Source organism: Canis lupus, chromosome 12 (genome assembly GCF_048164855.1).
Source record: "Canis lupus baileyi chromosome 12, mCanLup2.hap1, whole genome shotgun sequence".
Taxonomy (NCBI): Eukaryota; Metazoa; Chordata; class Mammalia; order Carnivora; family Canidae; genus Canis; species Canis lupus.
In genome coordinates, this window is record NC_132849.1 from 30,712,833 (window position 1) to 30,728,725 (window position 15,893).

At 39.4% G+C, this 15,893-nt stretch overlaps 1 protein-coding gene across 11 annotated transcripts in view; it reads right to left on the reverse strand.

The window, feature by feature from the left end:
* The window catches only part of MTA3 (metastasis associated 1 family member 3), a 219,958-nt gene that overhangs the window by 59,329 nt on the left and 144,736 nt on the right, over window positions 1–15,893 (reverse strand). For all 11 annotated transcript variants that reach the window (XR_012004442.1, XM_072770363.1, XM_072770368.1 and 8 more), the window contains exons 7-8: window positions 12,646–12,748; window positions 9,105–9,204 (exon numbers count right to left, since the gene is read on the reverse strand). Coding sequence is in view for 10 of the 11 variants with exons in the window: in XM_072770363.1 (XP_072626464.1) it covers window positions 9,105–9,204; window positions 12,646–12,748 (203 nt within the window). In the remaining variant the exon portion in view is untranslated. The remainder of the gene's footprint in view (window positions 1–9,104; window positions 9,205–12,645; window positions 12,749–15,893) is intronic.

Below are 15,893 nucleotides of genomic sequence, written 5' to 3' on the forward strand. Positions count from 1 at the left end.
CCAGAGGCTGGAAAGAGGGTGCCAGAAATCTTATTCAGGACACTGAGACATGGTATACTCTCTCTCCCAGTGAGGACACAACCTCAAGAGCCAGAAGAGCCAAGTATTTGTGAATATTACCTTAAACAAAGGCGTATTAACTGTCCAGTGTAATTTTCTCTGGAATGTTGATGGAAGCGCAGAAAGACTTGTACCATAGCAACAAATCACTTATCTTCTACGCAACCAGGCCCCCAATTTCATAGAGAGTTCTATGCCTCTCAGAGAATCCAGGTGCCCAGGAGAAACTACCCTGAGGCATGCTCTGGGGAGCCACTGTAGTTCCATCAAGTTCTAGATGCTTAGACATATATACCTGCAATTTATGGACATGTGTCTGTATACCCTCTTCTTGTCAAGAGGTAACCCCCTAAGGCAGCACAGATATGTTTTATATTATTATTATTCCCATTGCAGATGCTGCAACTCAGGCACGGGGATGTTAAATAACCTGCATATGGTTAAATAAATCATGAGCTATAGATCCAGGGGAAAACTCATAGAATCATAGAAGTATCCATTTGTACCCCCATGTTCATAGCAGTATTATTCACAATAGCCAAAAGGTAGAAGCAACCGAAGTTTCTACTGACAGAAGAATGAATAAACACGATGTGGAATACATGTATGATAAAGTATTATGCAGCCTCAAAAAAGGAAGGAAATGGTGACACACATTACAATACAGATAAACCTGAAGACATTATGCTAAGTGAAATAAACAACATACAGAAGGGCAAATATTGTATGGTTGCACTTATAAATAGAGAATAGTCAAAATCACAGCAACAGAAAGTAGAATGGTGGTTGCTAAGGGCTGGGGGACAGGGAGTTATTATTTAATGAGTACAAAGTTTCAGTTGGGGAAGATGAAAACATTCTGGGGATGGATGTTGGTGATTGCACAACAATGTGAATGCTTCATGCCAGAACACAGTACACTTAAACATTGTTAAAATGGCAATTCTATATTGTGCCTACTTTACCACAGTTTCTTGTTTTTTTTGTTTTTTATTTGACAGAGAGAGAGCAAGCGCACAAGCCAGGGGAGCAGCAGAGGCAGAGGAAAAAGCAGGCTCCCTTCCCACTGAGCAGGGAGCCCAATGTGGGGCTTGATCCCAGAACTCTGGTATCATGACCTGAGCCAAAGGTAGATGCTTAACCGGCTGAGCCACCCAGGCACCCCATTACCACAGTTTTTGAACAAGTATATCCAATGTCTAAAACATTCTATAATTCCTGGTCTTTAGACTGTGTATGTTCAGCTCCAGTGACACAATGAAATGAGAATTCAAATATAATCACTTAGTGATGAGATGTATTCAATAAAGATTTATTAAAATCTAAGTAACATTTTAACAGAAAAACCTACTCCAGTGACCGATTTCAATAAGAACCTATTGTCTTATGTGTCAGAAATAGAAACTAATTTAAATATCATTCTCAGATATTTACTGAACACCTAGAATATATACCAAGAACTATGCTCAGTACTGGGAAATCAGTAGCATGGAAAATGAGGATACAATCACTCTACTAATGAACGCTACAAGCCAGTATGTAAGGAATTGGAAGAAGAGAGCTAGAGATACACATTAATAAGATAATCACAAAAATAAATGTCTCATTATAAATAACTACCATGGAGGAATGTGGTTGGTTCTCTACATGAGCACATCACAAAGTTAACTGCCTTAGATGGATGAATTAAGCAAGATTTGAAGAAAGATGAAGTGTTATGGTGGGGCTGTAAGAGCATCCAGGCCAAGGGAAATGAAGTTGCAGAGGTCCTGTGGCAGGAGGCAAACCTCAGAACCAAAGGAAGGCCACAGTCTGGCTGGGTCCCAGAGGACACAGGGAGTCAGGGCCAGGGACTGGACAGAGTGGCCAGGCAAAACTCCTCAGTTTTTTTTGACTGTTTCAAGGATCTGGGTTTTTCCCCTGAAAGCATTAAAAGCCACTAAAAGGATGTAAGGTAGGAGATAGCAAAGTCAGAACTGCATTTTAAAAAGATTAGATAGAAGAATTAGAGATGTTCCAGGATTTAGTCTCCTCCCTACAAAATCAACACAGTCTGACCTTTCTCAGAACCAGACTCAGCATCACAAAGTCTGTCTCTAGTACTGATTCTGTCACTAATTAAATATGAATCTTTATATAAGTTACTTGACTATCATCTCTAATATTGTCTATCCTTGAAGACTTCTAAGGCCCTGGAAAACTCAAAAAACTCTTTCTCAGATCCTATCCTCCAACTTGCTTTAGTCCTCAGGGTCTAAGGAAAAGAGAAATCTAGTGCCTATATAATGACCTGTTCTCTGAGACTGAGGCTCCCTACCAATGCACATGGCATTCCGTCCCTCCACATATAGGGTGCAGACCACAAACAGGAAGTAACAAGGTAGGCCTCCCACCAACTCCCACTCACTGACCACTTCGGGGTTTACTTTGTTCTAAGGAATTCTGTTTCCACAAGGGAGGTCAACATAGAGTAAATGGATTTTCTTCCTTTGCATATTGTACAAAGTACACTTTACATTTTAATGAAACAAGGATGAAATCTATAAAGCCTCCATGACTTCAATTTTTTAACAATTATAAATCTTATCATGTATCTTAAGACTAGCAGTGTTTGAAATTCAGTCTAGCTATGATTTTAATAGATCTCAAAACAAGGACGTCAGACCTAGTGATCTGCAGGCAGCTTAATTATCTGCTCCCAAAACACTACAGGTGATTCGACAAGTAGCATACAGAGTCTAGGATAAACAGATGCTTTGGATTATGAATGCTGAAAGCCAACTGTAGTCCTTACAGGAAAAGCCACAAAGAAAATGACCTAGACCAGGCCAACTGAGTTGTAGCAGTTCTATAACCCTTCTCTGCAGTGAGAGGTCTTCAGATACAAATCTGGGTACATGATGGAGATAGGTACAACTGATCTATACAGACCTGAAAACATTGAAAGAAAAAATAAGAACCTGACTCTCCAATTCAACAGAATGATGAATCTGATTTGACTGAATGGCACAAAACAACTTGCCAGCTTTCCATATGATCCTTTTGGAAAACAATCTGTAAAACTCATATTATCGACATATAACTAATCAATATTTAGCCATTCCACTCACTTCAGTAGTAACACCCCAGGTTCTAATATGTCAACATCAAAGTAGAAGGCATGATACTACAGGGCAAACAGGATTCAAGGTGTAAGTCATTGCATCTGAAGTAACAAAGGACATAGAAAATCTTCCTGATTTTGTGACTTCTGAAAGATGTCAATTTTATGACATTGAAAATAATCTCAACACAAGAAGAATATATAGAAAGGTCCAAGTACAGGGGATCCCTGGGTGGCTCAGCGGTTTGGCGCCTGCCTTTGGCTCAGGGCATGATCCTGGAGTCTTGGGATCGGGTCCAGCACTGGGACTCCCTGCATGGAGCCTGCTTCTCCCTCTGCCTGTGTCTCTGCCTCACTCTTTCTCTACGTCTCTCATGAATAAGTAAATAAAATCTTAAAAAAAAAAAAAAAAAAAACAAGAAAGAAAGCTGAATCTTAGAGTAGTCTGAGCATGAAACCAAAGCATTTCAATGTTGCAGACAAGAACAGATCTTCTGTGGTGCCTAATCCAAGACAGACAACAACAAAGATTTTTAAAACCAAGTCATTTTAACCGAGTAAGAGAGAAGAGGCGATCTGGGAGAGAATTCTTTAGTTGGAGTCAAGAACAAATCAAATCCTGTCTCTGAAACCAGCCTTACAAACAACAAACTGCAATTTTCTGAGCCTCTGAGTACACTTCTGCTTCAAAAAGTAACAATTAGAGTAGTAAATGATTTAAGATAATAGAAAGAATACAAAAGTGGCTTCCCAACTGCTAAATACCAAAGGAAACAAAACATGAGAAATGAAAACACTGGAGGGTGTGAAAACCCTGCCTAGAATGAGTATATAAGCAAGTACGGCAAAAGATACACACAAAATGATGTTTTAACTAATTCAGGTACATAGATTGTGTTCTCTTTAAAATGATTTTTTAATAAACGGCCTTTACTGATAGAAACAAATACTGAACCTGAAAAACTCTGCCTTCTTCCAAAAGAAACTCTCCTGCTGTCCCACCAGTCACCACCAGTGGGAAGCAGAGAGTTGCTATAGCGGGAACCAAAAACCTACACACCTGCTCTTTACCTGTTCACACCTATCTCCAAGAAAATCAGTCCCAACTGTCACAGAGCTCTGTACCATATCTTGAACAGGCTTGCCCCTCTCATTCCTCAGACAGGGTAAAGGGAATCTGCTGTACTACAACAGGGAAAGCATCCCCAGTTATAATCTGGGAAGCAGTATCTCAGAGTTAAACCACAAGAGACTGGCTATATAAGTAACAAGTTTATCACACAATATTTAAAACAAAACAAAACAAAAAACCCTTTCCAGATTTTTATAATGATATGAAAAGGTGTTCATTTTATACTGTTAAGGAAAACATGGTGGGGTAGGCAAAGTAGTAAACTCCAATTTAAATGACTTCCACTATGTCCTAACAAGAAAGTTCATGTGGGATTTATCAGCCCCCCCCCCTTTTTTTTTAAATAATGTAGTGCTTGTGCAGGGACAGACAGATCAACAAGACAGAAGAGAATAGGTCATATCCAGAGGCAGACCTGAGCATATCTAAAACTCTGAAATAAGAGAGGAAGCATTACAAAATCATGAGGAAACAACCAATTCAATAAAAGGTGTTGGGATGTTTATTTTCCATAGGGGGAGAAAAACACAATTAGACTCCTATACCTCACTCTACTTTCAAAAAATAAACTCCAGATATATTTATAGTCTTGAATATGAATAACATTTTAAAACTATTAGAAAATAAAATAAAATAATGCAAGTGAAGAATGAACAAAGGATATGAATCTAAAATACAAAGAAGAGGGGCGGCTGGGTACCTCATCAGTTAAGTGTCTGCCTTCAGCTCAGGTCATAATCTCAAGGTCCTGGGATTGAGCCCTACGTCAGGCTCCCTGATCAGCAGGGAGTCTGCTTCTCCCTCTCCCTCTGTCCCTAACCCTGGTATCTCTTTCTCTCAAAGAAATAAACAAAATATTTTTAAAAAATAAAAGTAAAATACAAAGAAGAAAAACCCTGCAGAGCCAAAAAACATAAGAAAAGTTGCTTAATCTTATTAAGAAACACAAATTAAAATAAAATTAGGGATCCCTGGGTGGCGCAGCGGTTTGGCGCCTGCCTTTGGCCCAGGGCGCGATCCTGGAGACGCGGGATCGAATCCCACATCGGGCTCCCGGTGCATGGAGCCTGCTTCTCCCTCTGCCTGTGTCTCTGCCTCTCTCTCTCTCTCTCTCTCTGTGACTATCATAAATAATAAATAAAAGAAAAAAATTTAAAATAAAATTAGAGGGCAGCCTGGGTGGCTCAGTGGTTTAGCGCCGCCTTCAGCCCAGGGCGTGATCCTGGAGTCCCGGGATCGAGTCCCACGTCGGGCTCTCTGCAGGGAGCCTGCTTCTCCCTCTGCCTGTGTCTCTGCCTCTCTCTCTCTCTGTGTCTCTCATGAATAAATAAATAAAATCTTTTTTTAAAAAAATAAATAAATAAAATAAAATTAGATAAGCATCAGCTTAGTAAAAATTTTAGTATGAAAAAACACAATGTTGAAGACAATATAAGAAAATGGATGAGAGGGACGCCTGGGTGGCTCAGCGGTTGGGTGCCTGCCTTTGGCTCAGGGCGTGATCCTGGAGTCCCTGGATCGAATCCCACATCAGGCTCCCTGCATGGAGCCTGCTTCTCCCTCTGCCTGTGTCTCTGCCATTCTCTCTCTCTCTCTCTGTCTGTCTCTCATGAATAAATAAATAAAATCTTAAAAAAAAAAATGGATGAGAAAGGAAAATACTCATTGACTGCTTGTGGGATTATAAATTTATACCTCAGACTATAGAATAGCTTGATTGCATTTGGTCAAATTTAAAGTGAGCACTGCCCTATGAATCACTATGAATAACTATTCCAATTCTTGTTCTGGCTGAAAGCTCACATACATGCTTATAAAGGAAATGTGTTGGAATTTTCAATGAAGCATTATGGGTAGTAGCAAATGAAAAATGTTTTTAAAGCACTCCAGATGTTCACTGTACATAAATAATGTGGTGTTACATTCCATGAAGGAGTACTACAAATACTACCCAGTGGTTAAAATGAGTGAAGTGGGTACGTGTTTATTGAAATAGCTAGATGTCAGTAACAGGCAAAGAGCAAAATGTCACAGAGTAAATTGAAACACATGCAAAACAATCTTTATGCTGTTTTCAGACACACAAATACACAGTGAAACTAGAAAAACAGACTAGATAAATAGCAGATCTGTTATACTGGCTGCCTCTTGACAGGAGGCAGGGGTGACAGGCATCAAAGGTACAAAGGGAGGGTGCAGAAGAGAACTAGGGAGAGACTATTAGAGACTCGGTATTATAATGGTTGAAATTTTCTTTAGTCCAAAGAACTAAAATACTAACGTTTGTTTAGGTGGCATTATGTGGAATTTTATTACATTATCTTCTGTACTATTCTGTAATTTGCTGGTATCACTGTTTATAATGCACAAAGAGTAGCTGAAAGGAATTATTACAAAATGGTAAGAATATTCTACTCTGGGTGAGGAGAACAAAGCTTTGTTTTGTTTTTTTTTTTTTTTTTGGCTGCTGCTGTACTAAATTTTGAAATTTTTCAAAAAGCATACATTGATTTTAGAATTGAGAAAAAAATCTCCTTGAACAGGAGAAAAATACAAGTGGTGATTAGATTCCATACAGTTTTGGACTGTATGGATCTACTGACAGGATTTTGAAGGTTATTTTACAAACATGCAACTTGTACTCTCGCTCCTTCAGTAATGTACTCTAAAAAACAAAATATAAACCTATTGTAAGACCCCTAAACTTTTATATAAAATATTAATGTACCAATGGAGAGAACAAAACTTGCTTCTATAAACAACAATCTAGTCTCTGAGAATGCATAAAGAAAGATGCTCCATAATGGCTACAGAGTATTAATGCTTTCACCATCACCTATGGCATAAGAAAGAAAGTCTTGTAAGAAACAAATGTGATGTACATTCCAGTGTGAGTTTTTATATTATTGTGGTTTTTATATTATTGTGGCATTTTGTGGAAAGCATTTCAAATTGGAATATAACCAGAAAGTCATAAAACCTATCATTGTATTCCATTCCATCAGAAAACAAAATTGATGGGGATCCCTGGGTGGCTCAGAGGTTTAGTGCCTGCCTTCAGCCCAGGGCGTGATCCTGGAGTCCCGGGATCGAGTCCCACATCGGGCTCCCTGCGTGGAGCCTGCTTCTCCCTCTGCCTGTGCTAGTCTCTCTGTGTCTCTCATGAATAAATAAGTAAAATCTTTAAATAAAAAGAGAAAAGAAAGTTGAAACTTTTAGGAGGAGACTTGGGAAAACCTGCCAGTACCCTAAGTGAGAGGGTCTGGGTTAACATTTGAAGAACTTGAGACAGAGAGGAATGGTCAGATTTTGGATACATTTTGAGGGGAGACATTTTTAGGACTTTTGGTGCATTTTGTTTGGTAATGATTATGGCCTGAAAAATTTAAAGGAAGACATGATTGGATGATGTATTTAAGTTTATACTATAAAACTCTGAAAGATACATTTAACAGAACAGAAAACAAATTATTGCTCACATTTTTCTGCATATTCTGGGCAAGATTTGCATTTGCGGTCATCAGCAGCAGTGCACAGTGATGATTTAAAGAAAATAATCAGAAACTGGTATTCAAAAGAGGCAGGATAGATAATGTAGTGTCATGAGTGATGCTCTAACTAGCATCAAATAAACAGTCTTGGGCAGCCTGGTTTAGCTCAAGCGGTTTAGCGCCACCTTCGGCCCAGGGCATGATCCTGGACACCCAGGATCGAGTCCCACATCGGGCTCCCTGCATGGAGCCTGCTTCTCCCTCTGCCTGTGTCTCTGCCTCTTTCTGTCTCTCTCTGTGTCTCTCATGAATAAATAAATAAAATCTAAATAAATAAATAAACAAATGGTCTCAGGGAACTCCAGAGGCAAGATCTACATTAATAAACTGGTTGTAAGGAGACATGGTATTATGGAGGGGAAAAAAAGGAAATGTTTATTACATGTAATAGATATTGGTCAAATAATTTAACCTCGCCAAATCTCAGTTTTCTCAGACTATGCTTGTCTCAACGGGCTGTGGTCGTCAAATACAGAGTCACTTCTATCAACAAAAACCTCCAAGTCTACTTTGCTGGAGGGTGTAGAGAAAGAAGCCAAGTGCCAAGTTCAATGCCTGGCCATAGCGGGCATCAGTGGTATCAACTGAAATGGAAAGTTTCATTTGATGATGAAAGGAAAAAAAGAAACAGTCTAAGAAGAAGCAACCATAATGTAATGAAATAATGCACAAAAACAGAACTTCTTTTGGGGCGCTGGGTGGCTCAGTTGGTTAGGAGTCTTGGGATTGAACCCTGCATCCGTCTCCCTGTTAAGCAGGCAGGGAGTCTGCTTCTCCTACCCCACCCTCTGCCTGCCACTCTGCCTGCTTGTGCGTGCTCTCTCTCTCTCTCATTCTGTGTCAAAAATAGTTTTGAGAGGTGGTCAAGTCCACTGAAAAATATCTGTAAAGCATTATATACGATGTACAACAATTTAGGTACATATATAGACTACAAGAAAAAAGCACACAAGTGAAAAGAAGATGGGTCAGAATGTTAAACTGTTTTCCCCAGAATATCCTTTTACTGTTTCATACCTATTCCATCAACAGTCATTCTTATTTTGTCTCAGCTCACAAACATAAGAGGGGACTTAGAAATGGGATACCTTAACCCCAGTTAACCAATCAGGTGAGCCAAATCAACCCAGCAGTCAGCAGGGCTAAAAGCCAGAAAGCTCTTTCACAGAAAGCTCTCTCATCTATAGCATGCTACACTGGCTTTAAAATTACAGTAGCAAAGGACATAATAACACTTAAACTTCAAAAAGCATCTTACCAGGGTGATGTCTCGAGACGCTGCAGCTGCGCTCATATGCAAACTCGGCTGCCTCACAGAACTGCTGCAATCAAGGGCTCGAGCGAATGTCCCAACAGCACTAAATAATACACAAAAACAAAGAGGAAAAACTAAGGCTCTGTTATTTTTTTATATTAAAAAAAAATACCACGCATTTTGGTAGTGCATAAAAATTGTAAAAGTCGGTGGTGAGGATGCAGGCGCCGGAAGCTGAGGTCTGAATGTGAGTCTCAACCTTGTCTCCAACGAACGTGGGGCTTTGGGTGAGATGTCCCAGTTTCTTCCTGTAAAAGATCAGTGCTGGCCAAGAAGTGCTCTACACTCGTCTCTCCGCTACAGTTCCTTTCTGGGGCAGGCAGGACTCATTTCCTTCTTGCTCTTGATGTGGTCATTCAGGGAGGATCTCCTGGAGTGGACTGCACTAGGCAATCTGCCTTGGGTACTTCAGAGATAGTGACAGTACACTGATGAAATCAAACTCTGCCTGCATCTAGCAGTCTCAGAAATTTGTCATCCCTAAGTACATCAGCCTCCAAGAGGTAATCCTCTAAATAGGCTGTAAGGAATTATTTTCCATGTTTTTTACAGTTGGGGCTCGTTTTGGGGCTCATTTTCTTTACAGGGGAAGACAGGTAAATTTATACAGGTAATTAAAAAAGATAGCTGTCAGGTGGATATGTGCTATGGAGAAAAAAATAAAGGAAATGGAGAAGAAAAAAAGTCAAACAAGTTCTTGGATGTTTAAGAATCAAATATCAGATAAAAAGTATCTTCTCTAAGATTTAAGCATATGACAAGACATTTTACTATATATAGGTCATTATAAGGATATTCAGAAACAGTGATTTGTGTGCCACAAAGAAGGGACAGATCTATTCTAAAATACCATGGAGTAAACAATTTCCTATTCAACTGTGCTCAAAAAATGAGAAGTAAATGAGCTGCAGAGTTTGACAATTACTGCAAAAGCAAGTTCTGAAAACTTTTTAAGCTCAAATTGTGAAATCCCAATAACATTTTTTCCTTAAAATGAGGTATCATCAATTGTACCAACCTCTTCCTATGAGGGCTCAAGATATAATAGGTTTCTATTAAAACAAAACAAAACAAAAGAGAAAACAATTACAACTTTTTTTCACTTAATGATTTAGAATGCCTACCCACAGATAAAGCATGAAATGAACATAAGACTTGCTGTTTGTTTTATTTTATTCCCTTCCCCTTGCTGTATTTTAAGCATGTTAGCTGAAGAAATTTTTAAATGCCCCAATTAACATATAACACATGTGCATAAAAGCACACACTGTACAGCTCTGCAGTAATAGCAAAGTGAATCCTTCCATGTCACTAACACCCAGGACAAGAAACAGAACACAGCAGCATCCCAGAAGACTCCTCGTGCTCCTTTCCAATCTGTACTCTCTTCCTCTTCCCAAAAGAGAACCACCATAATCAATTCCAACACCGTGGGTTAGTTTTGCTCATTTGAGATAATAAAAGTGTATACCATGCTCTTTCTACATCCAGCTTCTTCTGTTCAAAATTGTGTTTGTGGACTCACCCATGCTATTGGTTATAGCGTGTTCATTTTCCTTGCTATGGAAATGCTTGCAATGGAGCATTTCTTTGTATGATACCCCAACCCCACTCCACTCTGTTGTTGATGGAAGTCTGTGTTCCAGTTTGGGGCTACTCTGGGTAGTGTCATTAATGCCATCTATACCTTTTGGTGCACAGGTGTTATGTATGCATATCTGCTCAGTATACATTCAGGAGTGAAACGTAAAGGATATGTATGTCAGATGATTGCAAAGCGGCTATACCAACTTATACTTCCACCAGCACAATGAGTAGAGTGTTAGCTGCTCCACCTCTTTACTAATGCACTATCTTTTAAAATTTAACGATTCTGGTGGGATGTGCAATCATATTTGATTATGGTCTTAATTAGTATTTAGAAGATCTTTTTTAAAACAAAAATTGAGGGATGCCTGGGTGGCTCAGTGGTTGAGTGTCTGACCTTGGCTCAGGTCGTGATCCTGGGGTCCTGGGATCGAGTCCCACATCAGGCTCCCCGCAGTGAGCCTGCTTCTCCCTCTACCTGGGTCTCTCATGAATAAATAAAATCTTTAAAAAAATTTTTTTAAAAAGGTACCAGGTGCATCTCTTTGGTGTCTCTCATGCTGGCTTCAAGGAAAATGGAAACGTATGGCCCTTGGCAATCAGGAAAAGGAAAAAAACAGTGGAAATCAAATTTAAAACTGCAATGTCTATAATGGCCCAGATCTGAGTAACCTGTCTGGAGTCTCTAGGCCAGTGATTACACCAATGATTGATTTCCATTCCCAAATATTCAGTATCATCTATCTATCCACTGACTGGCTTCCCCAACAATGTACTTTAGGTCTCCATCTGATCACCAGTGGCTGCGTGGGTGCTAGAGTCTGAACCCTAGCCACCAACATGATGTGATTTCTGTGGAGACAGGCACTATGAACAGTGCTAAAGGTGGGCAGAGACCCTTTTTTCCTTTGTGTTACAATAACATTTCAACAGAAAATTAGAGAACATAATGATGACCCTCTAATCATGTCTATATCTACCTGATTCTAATATTTTACCATGTTTGGTTCATTCTTTAAGGAAATATTAGAAATTTTAGAGCCTCCTATACACATTCCCAGAACTCATACATACATATAATATGCATATGTACTTATATGCCCATTAATGAAATAAGACATTGTTTATACATTGTAAAACTTTTTATATGTGATCATACTGTGTGTATCCTCATTTAACATTGTTTTTGAGATTTATCTGTTATATATCCCTCTAATTCATTCATTTTCATTGTTGTAAAGTAATATTCCATTACTGAATATGCTTCACTTCACTTAATCAGTTGCTTGCTGGTGTACTCTTAGTTTTGTTGCAATTTCTTACTATTTACATTACTATGATAATTTCACTTTCCACTTTGCAGTAATTCCTCCATGAGCATTATTTGCCTTTATAATTGAAAAATAAAAATAAATTTTTGTTCCATTCATTTTCTTAAAGGGAGGTGGGCAAGCCAGTCAGGCAGCCAGGCTGAAAGTTCTCAAAGGAAAGCCATATGCTTAGCAATAGGCCCTACTCATATGCAGGTGCTTTAAAAGGAATTTGAGATGCATATTATTATTATTGACACCGGAATTATCCCTGTCTAGAGTAAAAGAGATAGCTGCTTTAATTAAAGATCTGGGATTTCAGATGTTGAATTTCATTTCATATTGTTCCTTAGTACTTAAATTTTTACAAGTAGCATTTATTACGTATCTTAATCAGTAAAGCAATAAATCTATTTCCAAACAAAAACTAATGATTAATCATATTTAGGAAAGGATGGGATACATATTTAGGTCTTCTTACGTAACTAGAAAAATAACACAACCAATGAGAAAAGTAGAATATATACATCTACAAATTCTTTTCTAAAAAGAAAAGATACTTCTTAACTCAATAGTGCTATACTTACCGTGCTACAACTAAAAACTGGTCAATCTGTCGATCTGTAAGTGGGCTATTTGGATCCCAAACTTTAACTTCCAATTTGGACTGTTCCCTCTCATCTGATTCTCCTGTAGGAGAACAAAGGAAATGGAGTCTTGTTACTTAACAAGGAAACTATCACATGTTTGACACCACATTCACAATGTAAGGTAAATGTTAATGGCTCTGTACATTCTTTCAGACAGCAGATGGACATTTTGTAAAGTGAACACTGGTAATAATACAAAGTATATGAGATCTTCATTTAGTCAGTAACCTGTATTTCCTGAGTACCCTGCAAGTGCGAAGCATGAAGTCTCATGCTGAGGGATATACAGACAAAAAAGAAAGCACTCTTGCCACAAGACACTTTCACTGTGGTAAAACTAACGCATAAGTAACTAAGATACAAACAGAAAGAAACAGATGTCATAAAGGACATACAGAACTGGCTCTAAGTGAGGTGCCTGGGTGGCTCGGTCAGTTAAGTGTCTGACTCGATTTCGGCTCAAGTCATGATCTCAGGGTCATGAGATGGAGCCCCAAGTCAGGCTCCCCACTCAGCAGGGAGTCTGCTTGAGACTCTCTCCCTCTGCCCCTCTCTAAAAGGAATGGATGGATGGATGGATGGATGGATGGATGGATGGAAGGAAGGAAGGAAGGAAGGAAGCTGTAAGATTCTGAGGATTAGAAAAATCACTTCAGACTAGTTAGAGAATGTCATGAAGGGGGTGGCATTTCTGCTAAGAACTGAAGGGTCTGAGGGATGCCTAGGTGGCTCAGTTGGTAAGTGTCCAACTCTTGGTTTCAGCTGAGGTCATGATCTCAGGGTCATAAGTTGAGCCCTGCATTAGACTCCACACTCAGCACAAATCTGCTTGGATATTCTCTCCCTCTGCTTCTCCCCCTGCTCACGCTTTCTCTCTCTCAATAAATAAAAAAATCTTTAAAAAAACAAAACAAACAAAAAACCCCCACAAGAATTGATGGGTCTGAGTGCACCACCAAGGAGAAGGACTTAACGTAACAAATGAGAATGTCAGGATGCCTGGGTGGCTCAGCGCTGAACGTCTGCCTTTGGCTCAGGGCCTGATCCCGAGCTCTGGGATCGAGTCCCACACTGGGTTCCTTGTGGGGAGCCTGCTTCTCCCTCTGCCTGTGTCTCTGGCTCTCTCTTTCTGTCTCTCATGAATAAATAAAATCTTAAAAAAAAAATAAGAAATGAGAATGTGAACAACGTCATGTGGCTTTAAAATGTGATAGAAAATCAGCTCATTTTGTCAGGAGCACATTAAGAGGAATGAGAAGAGAGAAGTAAGAAAAGAAGGTTACAAACATATTACTGAAGATTCTACGCAGATGTTATTTCAAGGTAATGAGAAGCACTAGCCTTTTCAGTAAGAGAGCGACGAGACCAGAACCAAACTTCGTACCTCACATTTAGCAATGCTTTAGAGAGCTACCTGATGAAGACAAAACATGTACTGACAGTGGCGGCACAGAGCAAAGAAAGACTAATGTAGCGGGGAGATTTCAAGTCTTGACAACTATACTGGCAGTGGGGCACTAACAGAAAGCAGGGATGCTAGCAGAGGTGAGGGTGGAGGGGAAGACTGACAATAATGTGGGATGCTTTGTTTTAGAAATCTCTCACAAGGAGAGACAACCGTCAGGTGGGACTCAGAGAAAGGTCAGTGAAGGAAAAGAGACTTGGGAGGCAACTGGGAGTCTGATTTACAGCTATGGATTTCTTATTAGGCTGGGGGCTGGGTTTGGCTTTGTTTTACTTTTGATCACTGTATCTATAACATGAGGCAGAGTGCTTTGCACTGACTGACAACTCTAAATCTAAACATTCCTGGCGACAGACAAACCCTGGCTATGAGCTTCTCTTGTGTTCAGTCCTGGTAAAAGAGCAACCAGGGGGCAGCCGCGGTGGCCCAGCGGTTTAGTGCTGCCTTCAGCCCGGGGTGTGATCCTGGAGACCAGGGATCGAATTCCACGTTGGGCTCCCTGTGTGGAGCCTGCTTCTCCCTCTGCCTGTCTCTCTTTGTCTCTCTGTCTCTCTCTGTGTCATGAATAAATAAATAAAAAATCTTTTAAAAAGAGCAACCAGGTATCAGCAGCTCAACAGGAGAAAGGGCACGGGGGAGGAGGGGCAGTCTCCTAAGTCAGCCACCACAGTCAGGGTAGGGCCTGCCCCCTGTTCAAAGGCAGGTAAACACAGAGCCAATCTCCACCCCCAACATAAAGAAGCACAGTAGAACAGAGCCAGTACTAGGCCAAAAAGATCCCGTGTTTGAAAGGATTTCATTTTTCATTGTTTGTGATTACAATTCTCAGTCGTCTAAGCCAAGACATTCAACATTAGCTCAGTTAAAAACCAAGAAATTCGCAAAAGGCATGAAACTTGAGAAAGTAGAATGACACACCTATCTTCCCTGTAATCTTCGAATAATAAAACTTCAGATAAAGATAAAAAAAGATAATGATAAAATGAAATCAACATTTGAAATCTGTATTTTTATATAACACAAGATGATTAAATGATGATACTATTCAGTATTAAGCCCCTATTACACTATATACTCCAAAATGGTTAAAACTGACATTTACTTTTCAAATTCAAGTTAGTTAGGTTGATACACTTCAGTCCCATCCATATATTCTGCGACATACAACAGAAAGAGAATTCAATAGAAGAATTCTAAATAAATTTGCTGCAAACAATAACAAAACATTCTTGGATGCATTCATACTGATACCTAAGATGCAGATAATACCATTGGATGAGAACAAAAACAGCAGCAGCAACAACAAAAGAATAAATACAGAAATGCTCTATATCAGTCACTCTCACTAATGAGAATTCCCCATATAATTACACTTTTATCACAGTATGATCACTTCTTCACAGGGCAAAAACTTTAAGAAACTCTTTTATAAACCTGTTGAGAATCAAAAAACAAAACAAAAACAAAAAACCAAACCTGTTAAGAATCCATAAAACTAAATTCTCAGCTAAGCTAGCAGTAATCTTTGGAATGGCCTTATTATCTGTGGTATGAGCTAGAGACAAGACCAAGATTAACTTCATGATCTGATCATGTTCATTCTAGTCAACACAATAATCTCACTTCCCTCCTCCATTTATGATAATCATCTGAGCAATTCCAATCTAGTCCCACACCAGCCCATGGTGAGTCCCTGAATCCTTTTTGTTTGTTTGTTTTG